The sequence below is a fragment of the Aedes albopictus genome, chromosome 1 (assembly GCF_035046485.1).
Source record: "Aedes albopictus strain Foshan chromosome 1, AalbF5, whole genome shotgun sequence".
NCBI lineage: Eukaryota > Metazoa > Arthropoda > Insecta > Diptera > Culicidae > Aedes > Aedes albopictus.
In genome coordinates this window covers 1,419,918-1,439,258 of record NC_085136.1, presented here as the reverse complement: position 1 = coordinate 1,439,258, position 19,341 = coordinate 1,419,918, and the positions used below count along the sequence as shown (strand labels likewise).

Here is a 19,341-nt window from a genome sequence, read left to right as displayed (position 1 = left end):
CTCACTCACCCTTCGGCCCTTCTTGGTTTGACGGAGGCGATATGGAAAAATTAGAAATGCGCATAATTTATTGCTCCAAACATTGCCCTCTGGCCCTGCGTTCCTATAGCTGGAGAGTAAAAATCCTCCATTTTGTGTGAAGATCAGTGTCAATTAAGTTTAAAATTTAAAATTGAGAAAAGCAAGTGTGTTAGTAATCTGGAAATAAAACACCTTACACCGAATGCAAAACAGTCAGAGTTAGAAACAGAAAAAACGATTGTTGAAAAAAAATTGGCTTCTAGAAGTGATAACACTAACCTGTGCTGGCGAATTTCTGTAGCGCGGATTGAGATGCTGTGAGTGCGTTGAATTCGACGGCAGGAGAAATGTAGGTGCATGTGAAGAGAAGAGAGCAAAATTGATTATTAGGCATTACACTTACACATCCGAATAGAAATAAATCATCACCACATCTGCTACCTTATAAATCTTGATCGCAAAATAAAAGTCAACAACATTCCATTATTGAACTCATAAAAATTGTACAACGATTTAAAATTCATAACATGCTATCATAGAGCCCGTCTTGACTACCCCGTAACAAGCAATTGTTTCGCTATGGTAGCGAGCGACCACCCAACGGAAAAGGAAAAGGTGAACACACTGGAAATGGTTTTAGAAGTTGTTCGGACTGCGAGAACCAGGTGATGCGTGAGAATTCACTGCACTAACTGGTAGAAAGAGGCATGCAGAAAACAACGTCAACTACGAGTAACATGAAGCGGATTTACATTAAGTATGGCTAGAATCAATGCTAGAGCAGGAAAATGAAAAATTGTTCAGCTGAACGACAATGCATTGTTTATAACTTCAGTGCGCAGCTTTACTCATAATAATAATTTCCGAGCACATAGAATGTTCAAATTATACGATTAAACGTGATCAAATGGGTTTCTTAATGGAAAAACAAGACAGTACTGGACTATACCCATTTTAAGTACTTTTCTATGTATAGACCTGTTGATAGAACAGTAGTTCGTCAAGAATATTTTAAGCTACTATGAAACAAGTCGTAGAGAAGACCAGGCGATTCTGTTTAGGCGTCAAAGCATTTACGATAACTTATTGTAATTTTGAAACATTTAAAAAGTAAACATTAAAGAGACTTGTAATGATATATGTTTTTTTAATGAGAATATTATGGGTCCGAGTTGTGGCGCAACAACTTTTCGTAATAGTAAAAGCTCTGCTCTTCCTTAAGAACAACAATTCATTTCTGTGTAATGCATGATTAAAATTAAGCGTTCCGTTAAAAATATTACTTATACTACCGATAAAAGGTTGGCGTCACTGCCTAAAAACATGCAGACAATCAGGAGTCGAACAAAAATACACGCATTAGATCTTATAAAGTACCATTTTAAACCATCCGAATCGCGCGGTTGGCCACAACTGTCAGCACCGTGCTAATGCTGCGTCAACAGCGCGATTGCTTGAGGGTTAAGTCACTATCGCATATATGATTAAGAATACAAATCAGTTTATATAAAGCATGCCTTCCTCATACGAATCCCCAAATTTGCAATTTTACAGCATATCTCAGAAAACCGGAACTCGCAAGAGAATGTACGAATTTTCTACTTAATGTTGTTACCAAATTACATGACATCCCTTCAGAGAATCTAAAAGAAATTCCTCCAGAGAGTAATTTGAGAACTGTTCCACAGATTCCTTCAAGAATTTTCTAAAACATTATTTTATTTATTTCTACAGAGATCTTTTCGAACATTCTTCCAAAAATTTGCATGGAGAACTATCAAATAAGTTAAGATTCTCACGTAAAAGAGATTAACTCAAATATCCAAAGATTCTTGAGAGAATTGTTTCAGGAATTCCTTCGTTCTTTCTTCCTGGTATTCTTTTGGGAATTTCGCCTGCATTTGTGCCGTAATTTCTTCAACAGGTTCTTTCGGGAATATCTCAAGAACTTATTTCAAATCTTAATCCACAGATTCCATCTGGAATATTTCCACAAATAACTTAATGTATGCCTTCAGAGAGTATTTGAGGCAGTCTTTCGAATATTCCTTCAAAATTTATTCCGGATGAGCCTAATTTTTATGCCTTATATCATAACGTTTTTTAGAAATGAATAAGAGGTTTTATTGTTATTATTATTGTTATTGTTTATTTTAACTTCAAATTTTGAAAGAGGGAAAAACCCCTTTGAGTGATTTCAACATTACAAAAACGAAATCTTTCTCAAAGAGGCACAAAACCTCTTTTATCTTTTCAAATAACATTACAATAATAACTTAAAATTAAAGGCTCACACGGCAGTAGCCATAGCAGAGCCGCAATCTTGAAGGAGGACAGCATGCCACATCGTGAAAAGAATCTTCAGAAATCCAGAAATCCTTGTGGGGGAGAGGGTAGAGGTCAGGGATTCACCAAAAACGAATCTTCAAGGCTGAAAATAAAGTATACCAAAAAAAAGGGAAACAGTATCAAACGAAATATGCAATATCATTTAAAAATTTGAATAAAAGTTTTAATATGGTTTCATTTTTTGTGCCCAAAATATCCCGTATTGATACAGGAATTGGAAAACCTGCTGTGATAATGCTCTCAAACAATATTTTCCTCGGTACAACAAACCGAGAACAATTAATTATAATATGATCAATGTCTTCATAGGATATGCCACATTCACATAAATTTGTATCATTTAAATTGATACGATACAAATGACTATTACAAATATAGTGATTGGAAATCAATCTTGAAAATGTGCAAATGAAATTTCTACTCCCAGATACATTATGGAACCAAGGAAAATTATTCACTTTGGGACATATTGAATGACACCACCGCCCTTTATCACTAGAATCCCAATTGATTTGCCAGGTATTTAAAGAATAATTTCTCAGATTTGGAAAATATTCAGAAGCAGAAATATCACGATTATAAAGTGTACCACAAGTAACCCCAAATTTTGCCAATAAATCCGCCTGTTCATTGCCATAAATATTACAATGTGCAGGAATCCAAACAAACTTAATAACATATCCTCCAGAATGCAAATCAAATAATATTTTTTTCAACATCAACATGATGTGATGTGATTTGTAATTGAACTTGATAGTATTCAAAGCACTCAGACAACTGAAACTATCAGAGAAAATAATATAAAAATTTGGCGGGCAATCCTTGATCATGCTACATGCAAAATACAAGGCAATGAGTTCTGCTACAAAAATAGAACACGGAGATTGTAATTTATAAAAATGAGCTAAAAATAAATTATATACTCCAAAACCTGCGATGTCATTAATCAAAGAACCATCTGTGAAATACATTTGTGAAGGGCTGATTCCATCAAATTTACGTTCAAACAGTAAATTTGCAAAATGCGAATGTAAAAATTTTGGTATTTGCCGCAATTCATAGAATAGGGACAAGTCAATTAATGGTTCATAAGTATGAATGTTTAATTTAAAATCATAAAAATCATTCGAATGCACATGTAAAAGATTTTGATTTAAACAGTGAGTAAAAGAATCCAACATTCTATTTGTAGGATTAATTTGGTATAACGACTCCAAAGTACTTATGATTTGATGATTATTCGCAAAACAATTTGTCAAAAATTTACAGTTCATCTCCTGAAAACGAATTTTCAGTGGAACAATACCGGCAAGAACTTCTATAGATTGAGTATGGGTGGAATTCATTAGTTTTAAACAAATTCTCAAACAACGGTATTGTATTTTTTCAAGTTTGGAAAAATGAGTTTGCACAGCACTACCAAAAGTAAAACAACCGTATTCCATTACTGAACGAATAGTGGTTTTATATAATGTTATTAAATCAGAAGGATTTGCACCCCACCAAGTGCCTGTAATTGTACGAAGAAAATTAATTCTTCTTGAACAAACTTTTTGAATGTATATAATATGAGTGTTCCAATTCAATTTAGAATCAAACCAAATACCAAGATATTTATATTCATCAATTTGATCTATTTGAAGTCCATTCAGAAATAAATTAATATTTGTGGTAGAACGTTTTCTGGAAAACACAATAAATTTGGTTTTTTGAACTGAAAATGAGAATCCATTGTCATGAGCCCACATATCCAAATTATCCAAAGCACATTGCATAAAATGTTCAATAACATCTCTATTTTTTCCACGTATGGAAAGAACATTATCATCAGCGAATTGAAGCAAACAGCAACCATTAGGAATAATAGATGCCATATCACTAGTGAATAAATTGTATAAAAACGGACTCAAGCATGATCCCTGTGGAAGGCCAAAGTAACTATATCGTATTATTTTGGAAGAGTTATTATGAAAAAAATGCATAATTTTAAATGAGAATAAATTATATATAAAATTTGAAATCATATTTGGAATTTTCAAATTGTTCATTTTATTGAACAACAAATCAATCAGGACAGAATCATAGGCTCCAGAGACATCTAGAAAAGTAGACACTACATCTTGTTTTTGATTAAATGCAAGTTGAACTTGCGTTGCTAATAGTGAAATACAGTCACGCGTACCACGACCCCTTCTAAATCCAAACTGAGACGGAGAAAAAATATTGTTTTCTTCAGCCCAAAATTCAAGACGATTTAAAATCATTCGCTCCATAAGTTTGCGTAAACATGATAACAAACTGATAGGTCTTCTGCTATCAGCTAATGAAGGATCTCTACCAGGTTTAAGAATACTTATCACTTTGATTGAGCGCCATTCAACAGGAATGATATTTTGAAACAAAAAGCTGTTGTATATCGAAAGTAAATGAAGTTTACCTTCATCAGGCAACATTTTCAAAGCAATGAATTTCATGTTATCAATACCTGGAGCTGTATTTTTGGTAATAGATAAAGCCAAATTGAACTCAGCCAAGGAGAATGGATCACAAAGCTCAGGAAAATATTTTAAAGATTTTGATTTATAATTTACTAATGGAGCAACAAAGTCTGGACATATTTTTGAAGCAAACTTTTCAATCCATTCTTCTGAATATTCCAAAACAGTAGGAACATTAGAACTATAATTTCTTAAATTTCGTGCTACTGACCACAAAGTAGACAATGAAGTTTCACTGTCCAGGTTTTCTACAAAATTTCTCCAATAATTTCTCTTTTTGAATTTAGTAAGTCTAGTAAACTGGGCTTCAGCTTTACAATACAATAAATAGCTATCTCTGGAGCCTGATCTGCGAAAGTTTTTAAAAGCATCAGATTTATTTTTCAGTGAATTGGAACACTCACTATCCCACCAAAAAGAAGGACGTGCCTTTTTAGCAGTACCCGAAACACATTTTTTAGTTTGAGATTTACGTAAACTATCAATTAGTAATTTTGAAAAACTCTTATAATTGTCAATTGGTGAAGCTGAATCTACACTATTTATTAACGAAATAGATATTAAATCAGAAAATTTTGTCCAATTCACATTTTTGCACAAATCATAAGTACAAGACTCATTAATTAATTGATTTCGAACAGGAATGTGCATTCGAATCAAAATAGGTAAATGATCACTGCCATTTGGATCATTGATAGTAGACCAAGAAGATTGCAATGCCAAACTATTCGAACAAAGTGAAAGATCAATACATGAATGATTACTAGGAGGCACAGCCACTCTAGTAAATGAACCATCATTGAGAATATTTAAATTAAGGTCATCAATCAAATCCATTATTAAGGAACCCCTACCATCGATTTTATCACTACCCCATGCGAAATTATGAGCATTAAAGTCTCCTAATATAAAAAATGGAGAAGGGACTTGTTGCAATATACTTGTAATTTGTGTTAAACAAAAACTAGCATTTGGAGGAATATAAAAACAAACAATAGAAAAATTGAATTTTTCTTTTTTTATTGATATAGCTATAAATTCTATCTGGGACTGAGGTTGCAATGGTAAATCTAAGTATTTAAATTCAATATTATTGTGAATTCCAATCAAAACCCCACCAAATGATAATTCCCTATCTTTACGCAATATATTGAAATTAGGAATACGAAAATATTTAGTAGAAACTAACCATGTTTCATTTAAACAAAATATGTCGATATTATAATTAGTTAATAATGCTTTTAATCTATCTATTTTCGGAATCACACTACGACAATTCCATTGTAAAATGTGAAGCTCATCACTAATATTATTGGACGCCATTAAGAAGAAAATAATGAAGAAATGAGGGGTCCAAATGTGTTCAATTTATCCAAAAGGGAAGCCAAAAATGGTAAAACTAATTTAATGATATTTTTCCAAAAATCACTTAATCCCAAAAAATTAACAAGCTCCTCCAAAATTCCCAGAATTGAGCTCTTTGGATTTTCATCAGAATTTTTATCATTTGTGTTAGACACATTATCGGAATCAATTTTTTGAAACCCAGGAATATTCTTGGAAGAAGAACGAAGAGGTGGAAAGTTTTTATCAAAAGAGGTAGATGGTTGGGGTTCAGAAATATTGTCTTTGACAGCGGATTTTATGTTAGATCTTTTTCTTTTACTTGGAGGTTTGTAAACAAAATCATTACCGTCATGAAGTGATTCAATACCTTCTTCATCTGGTAAAATTTCAAATGCATTGGGAGAAGAAATATCATCAAAAGATTTCATAATTTCAGCATATGAAACCTTATTTTTGTGTCTTATTTTTTGGTTGTGCTTTTTTTGATTTTCAATATAAACAGCACATTCTTTCAAAGAACTGTGAGTTTGTTTACAATAAATACATGCATCCGATTTTTTAGCACAATCGGATGATGAATGTAACTCCCCACATTTTGAACATTTTTGTTTGTTCGAACAAAAACTCGAAGTATGACCGAAAAGAAGACATCGATCACAATGCATGAGCTTTGGATAGTAAAGTCTCACGCTGAAAATAACTTGTCCAACTTTTACATAATCCGGAAGAACGGATCCAGAAAAAGTAATTTTTATACAATCAGAATGTTCATATTTGGAATCATTCCCAGTAAACAATAATTTTGATAAACGAACACAATCCAAAACCGTAACAGGTGAAATGGATTTGTTCTTGAAAAAACCTGAGCCATGATTGACAACATCTTCACAATCCAAAAACTCATCATAAATTATTCCATTAATTTCGCATGAATCGCTAGGAGCATACACGCGATAGGAATTTGCAAATAATTTGGATTCCAGAAGAGCATTAGCTTCATCTCGAGATCCAAAAATGACACGCAATTTGTCAAGTGAAACTTTTTTAATTTCCTTCACAGATTTGTATTTTTTGTAAACCTCAGAGGAAATCAATAAAACATTAATTGGCCTCTCTTTCTTACGAAAAAATATTGCAAACGGTCCAGGGAAACTAGGTGGATAAACCTTCACACGAAAAGGTTTAACCAATGAAGATGTTTCAAGCAAATGAACATTATCTTTTGACCCCCCCTCCCCCTCATCAGTCTCCATGTAGGAAACTCAAAAATGAAGGTCTGTTTTGTGAACTGTGGGATCAGGATACAATAATGTAAAAGGTAATAAATAAATTATACTTGCGGCTCTTCAATATAAACGAACAAACTTCAACAAATCCAACGTCGAACCAAAACGGAAAACTTGAATTCTAGGAACCAAAAACTTGCAACTTCAACCGCAACACTTGAATGAATCCAAAACAGGAATCCTCCACCGAACGCAACAGCAATGGAATCTCAGAAAACGGAAACGATCCAGCAATGGAACACCAAATTAACTCTTCAACCGCAACACTTGAACAAATCCAGCAATGGAAAGAATCCTCTGTTCGAATCCGCAATATCACAAACGCCTCAAGAAATATTCGAATCTCGAAAATTATTTGGGTCTGAAAAGAAGAAAAAAAATGACACGAGCAGAAAAAACCGTTTAACCTGGTCAAGGCCTACTTACCGAGTATAAAATAAGAGGTTTTGTGCCTTTTTGAGGAAGATTTCAAATTGAATTTGCCTCAAGGGGGCTTTTCCCTCTTTAAACATTTTAGTTAAAATAAATAAATAAATAAATTCCTTCAAAATAATGTTCTGTGTTTCTTTCAGTGATTCAGTGATTTCGGTGATCCCTTCAAAAATTTGGCGAGAGAAATTTTCTAAAATTCTACCAGAGAATCTTTACAAAATTGCTCCAGAAAGTTTTAAGATTCCTTTGAGAATACTTCCAGAAGTTTCTGACGAGATTTCTTACGAATTTATTCCAAAGAATCATACGGGAATTGATCCAGAAATTATTAAAAAAAAAAAAATCGTCCACAGATTCATTCAAGAATTTTAAGACAAATTACCTCGACCTTAACTCCAGAGTTTCTTTTTTATGGAAATTGAATTCGAAAATGGCTATTGGAAATTCATCCACGAATTCTTCGTTTATACCTCCACAGATTTTATTGGGAATTCCTATAAACATTCCATCAAAAAAATTATTCATAGGTTCTTTTCCCATTTTTTTTGTTAACCCTTGACGGATAATATCAAGAGTTTTTCTTAAACATTCCTTGATCAAACCTCCATAATTTCCTTCTGAAATATATTCAAAGATTTTTGACAAAATAATTAGGCCGTTACAAATATTTATTTCACTTTTTGTCCCACCACTCTTTGACCGGTCGAGGGGGGGGGGATAAAAATAATAAAGCATTTAATTTGAAAAATATTAAAAACTCATCGGATTTGTTAAAGAATTTTAAGCAAGACCCGAAATTTTGATAAATATTTTTTTATCTGCCCCCTCAAAATGCAAAATCCAGCCAAAAATTTTTGAAGGGGGGGGGGGGACAAAAAGTCAAAATAAAATTTGTATCAGCCTTACAAAGATTCCTATGAAAATTCTCCATGGAATCATAGGAAAATTCCTTCAGAGATTTATTGAGAAATGCTCCGAAGGCTGTTTCAAAAGTTTCTAACATAATTACATCAGAGACTCTTTCAGTCATTTTTCCAGAGTTTTTTTTTTGGAAATTTCTCCAGAACTTGCTCCTTGAATTCCTATAGATTTTTTGTGAATTTTTGGAGATTATTTCAAAAATTCGTCCACAGATTCTATCTGGAATTTTCTCACAAATCACTTTGATTTTTATCTAGTGAGTTCTTCAGGATTAAAAAAAAATAATTTCACAGTTTTTTTTTAGTTTTTCATCCTAAAAAAATTTGGGATCCCTTCAAAAAATTTCTCGAGATATTTTCAGAACTTTCTCCAGAGATTCTTTACAGAATTACTACAGAAAATCATACGTGAATTACTACGAAAATTATTTCAAATATTTGTTCATCAAGAATTCTGTAAAATTTCTGTAAGTTTTCCTCCAAAAATTCTCTTCAGATTCCTTCAAGATTTTACCCACAAGTTCGTTAGTTTATCTGTTCTGAGATTTCTTGAGGAATAACTCTAGAGAATCCAGCGAAATTTTATTTAAAAATTCGTTCACAGATTCATTTCAGAATTTTTGCACATATTGCTTCGTCCTTTCTTCCAGAAATAGTCTCGGAAATAATTCCGATAATTGACTTCCTTCAGAGATTTTTTTGGACTTGCCAAAAAAATATCTTTAGATCTTTAGATAAATATAGAGATGTCTTCGTTCATGCCCCAGCGATTTTTTTTCCGAAAATCCACAAGAGATTACTTTAAGAATTGCCAGAGATTATTTCGATAATTTGTCCACAAATTCCTACGAAAATTTTTCCACAAATTTCTCGAATTATACCTCTAGAGATTATTTTAGGAACTCGCAAATTTTCAAAGATACTTTTTGGTATTACTGTAGAATTTTTTTTAAATATCTTCAGAAATTTATCTACATTCTTCTTCTTCTTCTTCTTCTTCTCTATGGCTCGACGTCCCCACTGGGACTTGGCCTGCCTCGCTTCAACTTAGTGTTCTTTTGAGCATTTCCACAGTTATTAATTGAAGGGCTTTCTTTGCCTGCCATTGCATGAATTTGTATATTGTGAGGCAAGGTCAATGATACTTCATGCCCAGGGAGTCGAAAAAATTTTCCCGACCAGAACGGGAATCGAACCCGCCGTCTCCGGATTGGCGATCCAAAGCCTTAACCACTAGGCTAACTGGAGACCCTGTTGTTATCTACATATTTCCAGTGAAATTTCTCCAGAGATTAATTTGAGAAATAATCCAAAGATTGCTTCAAGATTTTATCAATTAATTTGCTTTGTTCAATGTACTATGTAGTGAAGTATAGACATTCTACAAGGACTTACATAATTATAGAAACTAGATATTTTAAAGAATAATTTACATCACATTTTGTTATAATTTTGATCGGATTAAAACAAGATTGGTTATTTTTTGATAATGGAGTACAAGTACCCTACTTTATCTTATGTCCCCTATGTTCATCCTATTTTGAAAAGACACCGATTGTTTATGTTCTTTTTGTTACAATGCATGCTTTACTTAAAACAATAAGGCCGATGCAAATATTATTTTCCTTTTTGTCCGAGACCTTTTATCGGGTACGAGGGGGGGGGGGGGGCAAAAATAAAAAGGGTCAAAAAAAAAGAAAAAAAAAACTATTAAAAAACTAAAAATTATAAATACTATTGAAAAATTGTTGCTTGTAAACATATTTTCTATTGAAAATGGAGTCATAGGTCGCTATGTTTTTCTTTTCACATCTTCTATATTTTGGGATTTCTAATAAATCAAATATTTGCATCGGCCTAAATACTAAAATTAAAAAAAAAAACAGACAGCGATTACTATCTATGGTTTAGGTAGGATGAAAATGGCTGCACTTTACTCCACTTCCCCACCAGTGCATTTTTAATTACAATTTAAGTTATTTCGGCATTATCCTTCACCTATTTCATACCATGAGAAGTTGCAGGAAGTTATTGTAACATTACACTCTACAGTTATGTTCGGAAAAATTGAAGTGAAAGTCCATACAAGGTTACCAACTGTGACATGTTGTAGCTTTTTTTACCCTATCACCGATTATGCTTGAAATTGAACAGTGAACTACAAATATGGTGATTTTTGTTACAGAGAAATTTGATAAATTAGGAAGTATGGAAAAAAGTTGAAAAATGTGAAATAATTCAACATAAAAAAGTGCATTTATTTTATTTTTTTTAAATTATAAGCTAATATTTTCATAATTTTGAACCCTATATATCGACGAGCAGGCTAGGCAGAAAGTATTCGAAAAGCGTGCGAAACAATTTCTCACTACAGGTCGGACTCGATTATCCGGAGTCAGGTTTTTTCGATTCCCAGAATAATAGCTCGGAAACGGAATGCGGTAAGAAGCTGATTTTTTGACTGATCACTAGTCAAAGGTAGATTGACAAATTGTAAAAATTTCAGCTTCAAAGAGCATTCCGTTCCCCAGATATATATTTGAGAAGTGTCAGAACCTGACTCCGGATAATCGAGTCCGACCTGTACTAAAAGGTTAAGCTACAGTTCAATGTACTTACACTGCTATTATTTCGCACAATTTCACACAGCATCTAACTTTTTTCCGCGTGCTGTTAAAATTTTCAGTATATTTGTATTTCGATATCATTTTTTCAGCTCAATCGGTTATAGGGAAACACAGTTACAACATAGTTAAGCCAGGGCCCGTAGCGTAGTGGCTATACGTTCACTTCATAAGTGAATGGTCATGGGTTCGATCCCAGCCCCGGCACTTGCAATTTTTCGTCAGTTGATATTCCCCCCGAGAGCAGCTGACAATCTGACCCTCTTCTGAGCATATGCTCTAACGGACTCGGAAACTTGGATATCGGCTAACGGCAACTCATAATGAACCCCCCAATCGGACTGGAGAAGGAACAAGAGCCACACATATAATCAAAACCATCTAGATAGCTTTTTTTCGGTTGTTCCGTTGATGAAGAGAATCTGTAACCTGTGCCATATCAAGTGCATTTCCAGATTCTGTATCTTGGTACTTGTGTTCATTGGGAGTAAAAGATCAATGAAAATCACGGAAAATGTCAAAAAACTGAATTTAAAATTAATTGAAAAAATGTGAAGCTGTGAACTCAACAGCAAAACTTCTACCAGAATAAGCTTTAAGCTTGCTGGATTCGGCTTTACCGAAGAGAAAATGTTGGATGTCAAGGCCGCAATTTCAACCAAAATGACAGTAAATTTGGTTAGATCTTTCTGATTTTTTCCAATTGTATTTCGAATTATAACATTATAAAATGTAAGTAAGGGGGGGTTAACTTTTGATGTCGTTTCAGAGAGCGAGTGAAGGCGCTTAAGCCTAGGCTTGAGAGCCAGGACATGATGCCAAAGGACATGGAGTGACATTAACATTCTCAGCAAAGTCACTCCCAACGTAATTGTATATAATCCCACTTGTCACAGAACGGTTGGTACTAGATGTCCTCGTTTCACGGTTTTGATGTAGAATCTAGTTCGGAACTGATTCTCACAGTAATGCATAATAACGCTGTACAGTATGCCTGGCCGCATTAATGCTTGCAATGTATCTCCGATGCACGGCAAGCATTAATAATGTCAAGAAAAAGTATGGGAGTAGTCGATCCCATCATTTTTCAGGATTCTTTCAATGAATGGCTGTGGATGTATAGACTGGACTAGACTAGACTAGCTGTGTCATTTGGTAAAATCTTTTCCGTTATTACAGGTAAAAAAGTTAAGCAAATAAGGCAGAATTATTGTTTAATGTGTTACAAGTTTTGTGTTTGTGCATTCTCTGTGTTACATGTTCTATTTTACATAAATTGTAAATGTTTCCGCAATTCTAATCTACACTTCTTCATCCATCTGGTGGTAAAGAAGCAATCTTATTTTGATTGCCAACTTTCAAGCCATCTTGTGCAATTATTAGGCATCAGAGATATAAACAACACGGACATCAAGTAAAACCAGAATCGAGGAGCCCAATCATGATTAGTAATTCAAAAAACTTTTTAAGGATTTTTCTGGCTTTTCACTCCGATTGTGAGATTAAAAACAACCTTATGTTCTCTTACTCCGACGTTTCGATCTGTTATCGGATCTTTTTCAAGGATACGAGTTGCTTTCTCGTCATTTGGGTTTTTCAATCTCTTAACCGTCTTTTGATTTTTGTAAAAATCTGTTATTTGCTCCCCGTAAACCCCAATTTTGAGTTCAGTTATCGGGATTCAGACCGTTTTTGCTGCTGTCTGTTTACCATTTCAAAAACAAGCTATGAACACAGCAAGACAGACTGTTAACTAATAGACAAACTGCCAAATAAAACATAATTCCAGGATAAACTGATGGACCCGAAACATTGAATGAAACCTTGTCATCATGTGATGAGATTGTTATTAATGATTGTGTTTTATTGGGAGGAGGCTTATGTTTTGTGTTATTTATGATACTGCTGCTTTTTTATTTTAACATTTGTAATGATCTACCTATCGTTATATTCAATAAACTAATTTTCTTTTATTTTTGTAACACCCACAGCACTTGTGTTACGGTTGAACGTTTCCAACAGTTTGTTTCAATATACGTGAACTTTCAGCAAAACAACCTGAACTGAGTAATTCATGAAGTCGTGCGTATAGCGATAAAGATCTTCGGTGAGCTGTTAGCCTCATACAAGGACAAGTCAAAAAACAAGATCCCACTAACACTCGTTTTGAATAAACGTATAATGCAGGCATAAAAGCACAAGAAACTCACTTAAACAGAGCGAGATGTGACTAAAAAGTTAACAAAGTCCAATGTTCATCATACTGCAGAGCGAGGACGATGAGGAGCCTATAAGGAGTAGAAACAGCCGAAACATGAGCAATCGATCAGGCTCAGACAACTGAACTCTGACAAGTTACCCGCTAGTGCTGACTAATCGATCAATTTTTCAGCGCAAAACAACATTCGGTTCTTAAGATTGATGCTCTTGCAAAATTGAAGTGTGGCTTCGTCATATCTTCACCTAAATAAAGAACAGTGCATTCGCAAACATGCAATCAGGTACTATTAGGTATTCTTTCAAAAGATGTTAATTGTTAGTCAAAGTTCAATTAGATTCCGCGTTAGACACTAAAAATCCCCTCTCCCTTATGTGCGAACACTTGTACACTCGGCAAAGTAATATGTCTATTTGTACTGCAGCCCCATGGTGAGTTTGTTCCAATTTTGCCTGAAAATATTATCTTCACAAGAAACGGTATTTTTTTCCATGATAGTCGAGCTATTCCTTTAATACAAGAGGCAGAACTCTAATAAATTTTAAATATATTTCTTTGGCATCGATAAACTTCAAAAACTGAAATTATTTTCTCATTGTTATATAAATTTTATCGAAACTGAGCGTGTTATTTACATTTTATGGTTAAACATTGGGGCTATATTTTTTAAGCGTGTACAGCATAAACACGTATATTGTTGTTTCAAACAATCATCACACTGAGCCAGGAAAGTTTAACAAAACACAGAGTACATCGAAAATTAATTTAGTGTGTTCATACAGTTGCGCCAAAAAAACGCAGGTTACACTAGTTCAGAGTATTTTTGAACTCGGTAAGCTGATGATCATTTTTGGTGTAGAATCATGCCCTGAGTTCGAAAACGCGAAGGAAAAAAATCACAGTAGAGCGGAATGTTTTTCGACTTTCCATACAAGGTTGATGATTTGAAACCGATTTTTGTTCCATTTTTAAGAAAATTTGCTCACTTAACGCAAATTGAGCTCCGTTCGAGCTGAATTTTTTAATGTAACTCTCCTACATATGATATGTCAAATAAACGTTGAGAAAGAATTTTTAAAATTTATTTCTTATTGATCTTAATTTTTAAAATTTTCCTAAAATTTAAGGAGATTGTCTCTAAAACTTGACAAAATCTTTAATTTCATCATTCTGACGCAAAACCTGCATTGAGATGATTGAATGGTATTATATTCAGCTTTCAGAAGTTCACGACTTTCGTTTTATTTTGTGAACAAGTGTTATTGGTTACACCTTTAACAGATCCTGTAACAAAGACTACAATTGTGAATTCTTGATTGCAGCAGGTCAGAATCAAAACACGATTGATAAAGTCGAATGCTGATAACGAGATCGATTGTTTCCGACCTTTTTGTAATCATGCGTGCTCACTCCTGACCATATAAATAAAACACGCTCGTCGTATGCAGCGTAAGGTGTCGCTAGGTATGGTCGACGACCTTCTAAACTGTTAGGTCGTTTTCAGTGACTCTTCATTGCGAAGTCAAGCCACGACACTAAAGAAGACTTCACAGTTGAGGATGCAAACTTATAGTTGGAGGAGTTAATCATTCCAATGCAGAATTGTTCAAATGTGATTTTTGTTTTGTTATTTCAGTGACCTATGCACCACAAAAATGAAAAACGTAAACCAACATAATTTTTAGATGTGATCTATTAGGAAACTCTAGGTTCTTGAACGTGGAGGCACAACATTTTATCTTTTCAATCGTTTTCTACAGTTATGAATAGTGTTCCCGACGGAAACTTCATTTCTTGACACATACAGAATGGTTTGTGTTCTGTTCTTATCTTTTGAGTTAAAGTTTTCCCAAAATTTCGTTCTGTCGTTATAAATGAAATATAACATTATGCAGTCTTATGAAAACATCGTGGACGATTGCATTTTTTGAACATTTGAATAAAATTTAAATGAATATGTTTAAAATATTGCAGCATTGAATGAGTAAAGTTTATCCAAAATATACCCACCATGCGATAACATAAAACTACAAATCATTCTCAAAGGTGTTCATAATTTACCGCGAAACATAAGCGCTCGGTAATTAAAGCAAAGATCTCCATCTTCATTTGCATACACCCGATGACCAGATATTCTTCCACTTTTGTACGTGGTTTTCTGCCCGTTAGTCCCCTTCAGTTGATCCCAATTTGACCATGTGTGCATATTAATTTTGCTTTAATAATTATCACAAATCACCCACCATCCGACGCCAGCTGATCCCGAGCCAAAATATCGGCTCCCTCAACTAGCACCACGCGTTAAGCGTGGCCATTTTGAATGGCTCAATACTTATGCGTGTTTTCCCATCGTAAACCCGGCCGTGGTCCGGGTGGGGGCTATTTTCGCCCAAACGCTCAACGAGTTTCCGCTTCGGTCGTCACCAACAACGCGTATTCATGAACCCACCATTGATAGGGGTAATCTTAATCTTTTAAAAGCAAAAAAGAAAAGAAAACGAGACTCGCATGCAGTATATATCAAAGCTTGGAACTGAAGAAGAAGATAAGTCGAAACATGCTTACGATAACACGCGGATCGAAACTGCTCTACTTATTCTCTTTTCGGTTGGGGAAGCAAAACTTACCGGTCACGAGCCAGGGATGGCGGGTAATGTCTGGAAGGCCAGATTGGCCTCCGCCGACGGACGACGAGAGCTGTGAACATGCCGATCCGAGGGAATCTACACCGACGCCGGCGGACGCTGCCGATACGGCAGCTGCTTGCTGGTAGAACTGTGCAATACTGGCACTACCGGGAACTCCCATCGGTGGATAGCTATTCATTACGCTGTCGGTGTATCTACTGCTGATGGATGGACGAGAACGGATAAAGAAGAACTGTAGTAAACCGTGTGCTGGATTTCTAGGGATCGGCGGAAGCTGGGGATGAATTACCTGCACGATTTGTCGTCCAGGCCCGAGAAGCCTGGCATCGTTGAGTAGCTGGTGTGCGACGACGGGTGGTTGGAAACGAACGGATACATTTTGCTGGTCGGTGGAGAATTCGGACTACCTTCACTACCTGTGGTTAATGGACTACCTTCAGAGTTTGGGGTCTGTGACACTGTTGAATTCGAATTGGAAATGGACTGTGATGAAATCTGTGAGCTGATGAATGGCTGAAACTGTGCGTATTTTGGTAGCATACTATCGATTATGAATTTGGACATGGCCGCATTACAGGGGTTCTGTCGGGGTCGTTGTTAGTGGTCAGAATGGGAACCCGGTTGGTTGGTTGATTGGTTAGTAGTAGGATTGATCTGCTGTACCACGCACAGTTTCCTAGCTCTTGTTGGAACGGACTGGATTTTCGCTTTCTGGTTAGTAGTCTAAGGTTGGAGTTAGTTGAAGTCTTGTTGAACAACAGCTAATAACTACAAGGTACTCACTTCAATGCCTAATGCCACTGTGTCGATAAGTAGTGCACTCTGTTCAATACTTTGAGCAATCAAGCTGCTCAAACGGATTGCCACTTTACCACCCTAATAGACCCATTTTGATCAATTCATTCGATTATCACCAATGGCAAATGCTTTTCAATTATTCCGTTTTCTTATCACTTGACTTCCTTATCACAATTTCAAATCACAAACAAGTAGACTTATGCATTCAGTTTAACCGCCGTTTACCACAGTTGTTGATTCTCACTCGTCACTTTAGGTGGACTTTAATTGCCCAGTAGCACTAAAAACAGCGACGTCCTTAGCTCACTTGCACGCGGCATAACAGGTCATCAGATTGATGAACACTTATCTTCGACGGGAGCAGCACTTGTCACGTACGTCGAGGATTCAGCAAAGTTCAAACTGTCGGCAATTTTCTTTCTTCCCACTGCAGTACGCCTCGTGGCACGGATCCACTGCACGAAGTACAAAGTGTCCCCGCCGCACAAAAATGAAAACAAAGCAACCGTAGATTTTTATTGTTTGTTGTGTTTTCCGCAAAGCCTCCTTTGATTCTCTATCAAATTGTTTTATTCATCTTTTATCTTTGAACTAATGTTGATTTTTATTACTGCTTTATTTTTATAGATGTTATTTTGAATTTTCTCCTCTTGGTTGTTTTTTATTTTTACTGTTATTAATATTATAATAATAAAAATTCGATCGTAGAAGTCCGAAGTTGTTTACGTTATGACAAGTAGTTCGTTTATGACACAATACAAAAGTTTCGCATATAACAAGCAATACAAGAGGAAAAATGATATTCCTTGTGTGTTTATTTTATATTTTATATACATTAAAGCCCCGAAGCTCTCTGTATTGCCCACTGTCGCCGTCCCGCTCTATTGGTGCTTGATCTCTTCGCTCCGCCGTCTTGGCCTTTGGCCTCTCACTCATACGCGAAACTCTCGCTCTCTTCCGCGACTCTGGAGGAAATCAACGCGAAACGCGTGTGCAGCGCGGCGTTCAGGCATCCACATGAACCTTCGACTCGGCTGGATCTGTAACTCTTACTGGAACCAATTGCAATGTTGCCACAAATAACCGCAATTAAAATCGAAATGACCACGATCACGATCTACCGCATCACGAGCACGCACAAACCAATCGAGAATAAATCCAATTAGCAATCGATCAGTTTTATTACCGACCGCGTCAGGTGAAATTTACGTACGATTTTCGAAATTTTGTTCGCTTAATCCATGAACATCGCGAGCGCGTTTACGACCGTGATAGTGTCTGCACCTCTTCTTCGCACACACTGCGAACCATCAACGCGGAATACCGCCAGTAGACCGGTGAGCGATGAAAAACCCTAGCTCACCCACCGACCGATCCCGCAATGAGCAAAATGTGCTCAATCGGGCGGAGGAAAAACTAGTCATCCCGCTTCGACGTATCGAGTGGAAATAGGAACCTCCAGTCGGTCTTCTTGCACTACTGTGCGCCCTATAGACCTCTGTGATGGAATCCAACTCTCTTCTAGAGCAGGACCTCTAGCTCAACACCAGCTTTCATTTCACACTACCTCTCTCTCCATCGAATCGGTTGCGCTCTCTAGCCATGTGGGGTGTCCGCGGCACGCGGTGATGGCTCACCTCACAGAGCTGAGGTCGGGAGTTTTGATTTTTCCTTCTCTCTTCCCGCTTCTTGATCTCCAGCAGCACCAGAAGAGTGTGCTGAGTTGCACAACGCATCGAGCTGCGGTTTTCCGTATTCTCATTGGAACCAAGTGAAGGGATGACGCGCGTAGCGACAGTAGAGGTAAACACGCTTAAAAATATGCACTTATTGATGGATCTGAGATGGTCGCGATGGCTCAAATCGATGGCGAGATGAAGTCTTTATCGAATACCTTATTGTGCCATCAAATAAAGAAATAGCTTCCGTGAGATTAGATAAAAAAGGTTCCACATCTGTGTACATCGATTTAAACGTGGAACCTCAGCAGGAGATGAGGTGGACAAAAACCCGATTGGGTATGCTGCAGCAGCAGCAGTCCGACGACACCGATGCAGTTTCCTTTGAAGGCTCCTTCGGCAGATAAGAAGATATTTTTTGGGATTTTTATGCTTTGTTTACTTGCCGCAGTGGAAAAAAACGGAATGCCGGGCGAAATCCTATGAGAAACTTTTGCTTTTATGATAATGCACTTCGTTGC

General features: G+C 35.9%; 1 protein-coding gene across 7 annotated transcripts in view; it reads right to left on the bottom strand.

Annotated features, from left to right (window-relative positions):
- LOC109412880 (homeobox protein abdominal-A homolog) overlaps window positions 1-18,931 on the bottom strand; it is a 105,898-nt gene extending 86,967 nt beyond the window's left edge. For 3 of the 7 annotated variants that reach the window (XM_062842814.1, XM_019678232.3, XM_019686531.3), the window contains exons 1-3: window positions 16,633-17,120; window positions 16,323-16,543; window positions 301-336 (exon numbers count right to left, since the gene is read on the bottom strand). In XM_062842814.1, coding sequence (XP_062698798.1) covers window positions 301-336; window positions 16,323-16,543; window positions 16,633-16,907 — 532 coding nt within the window. In that variant the 5' untranslated portion in view covers window positions 16,908-17,120. The other 4 variants (XM_062842833.1, XM_062842819.1, XM_062842825.1 and 1 more) reach the window with 4 other exon arrangements.
- Between the last annotated feature and the right edge of the window lie 410 nt (window positions 18,932-19,341).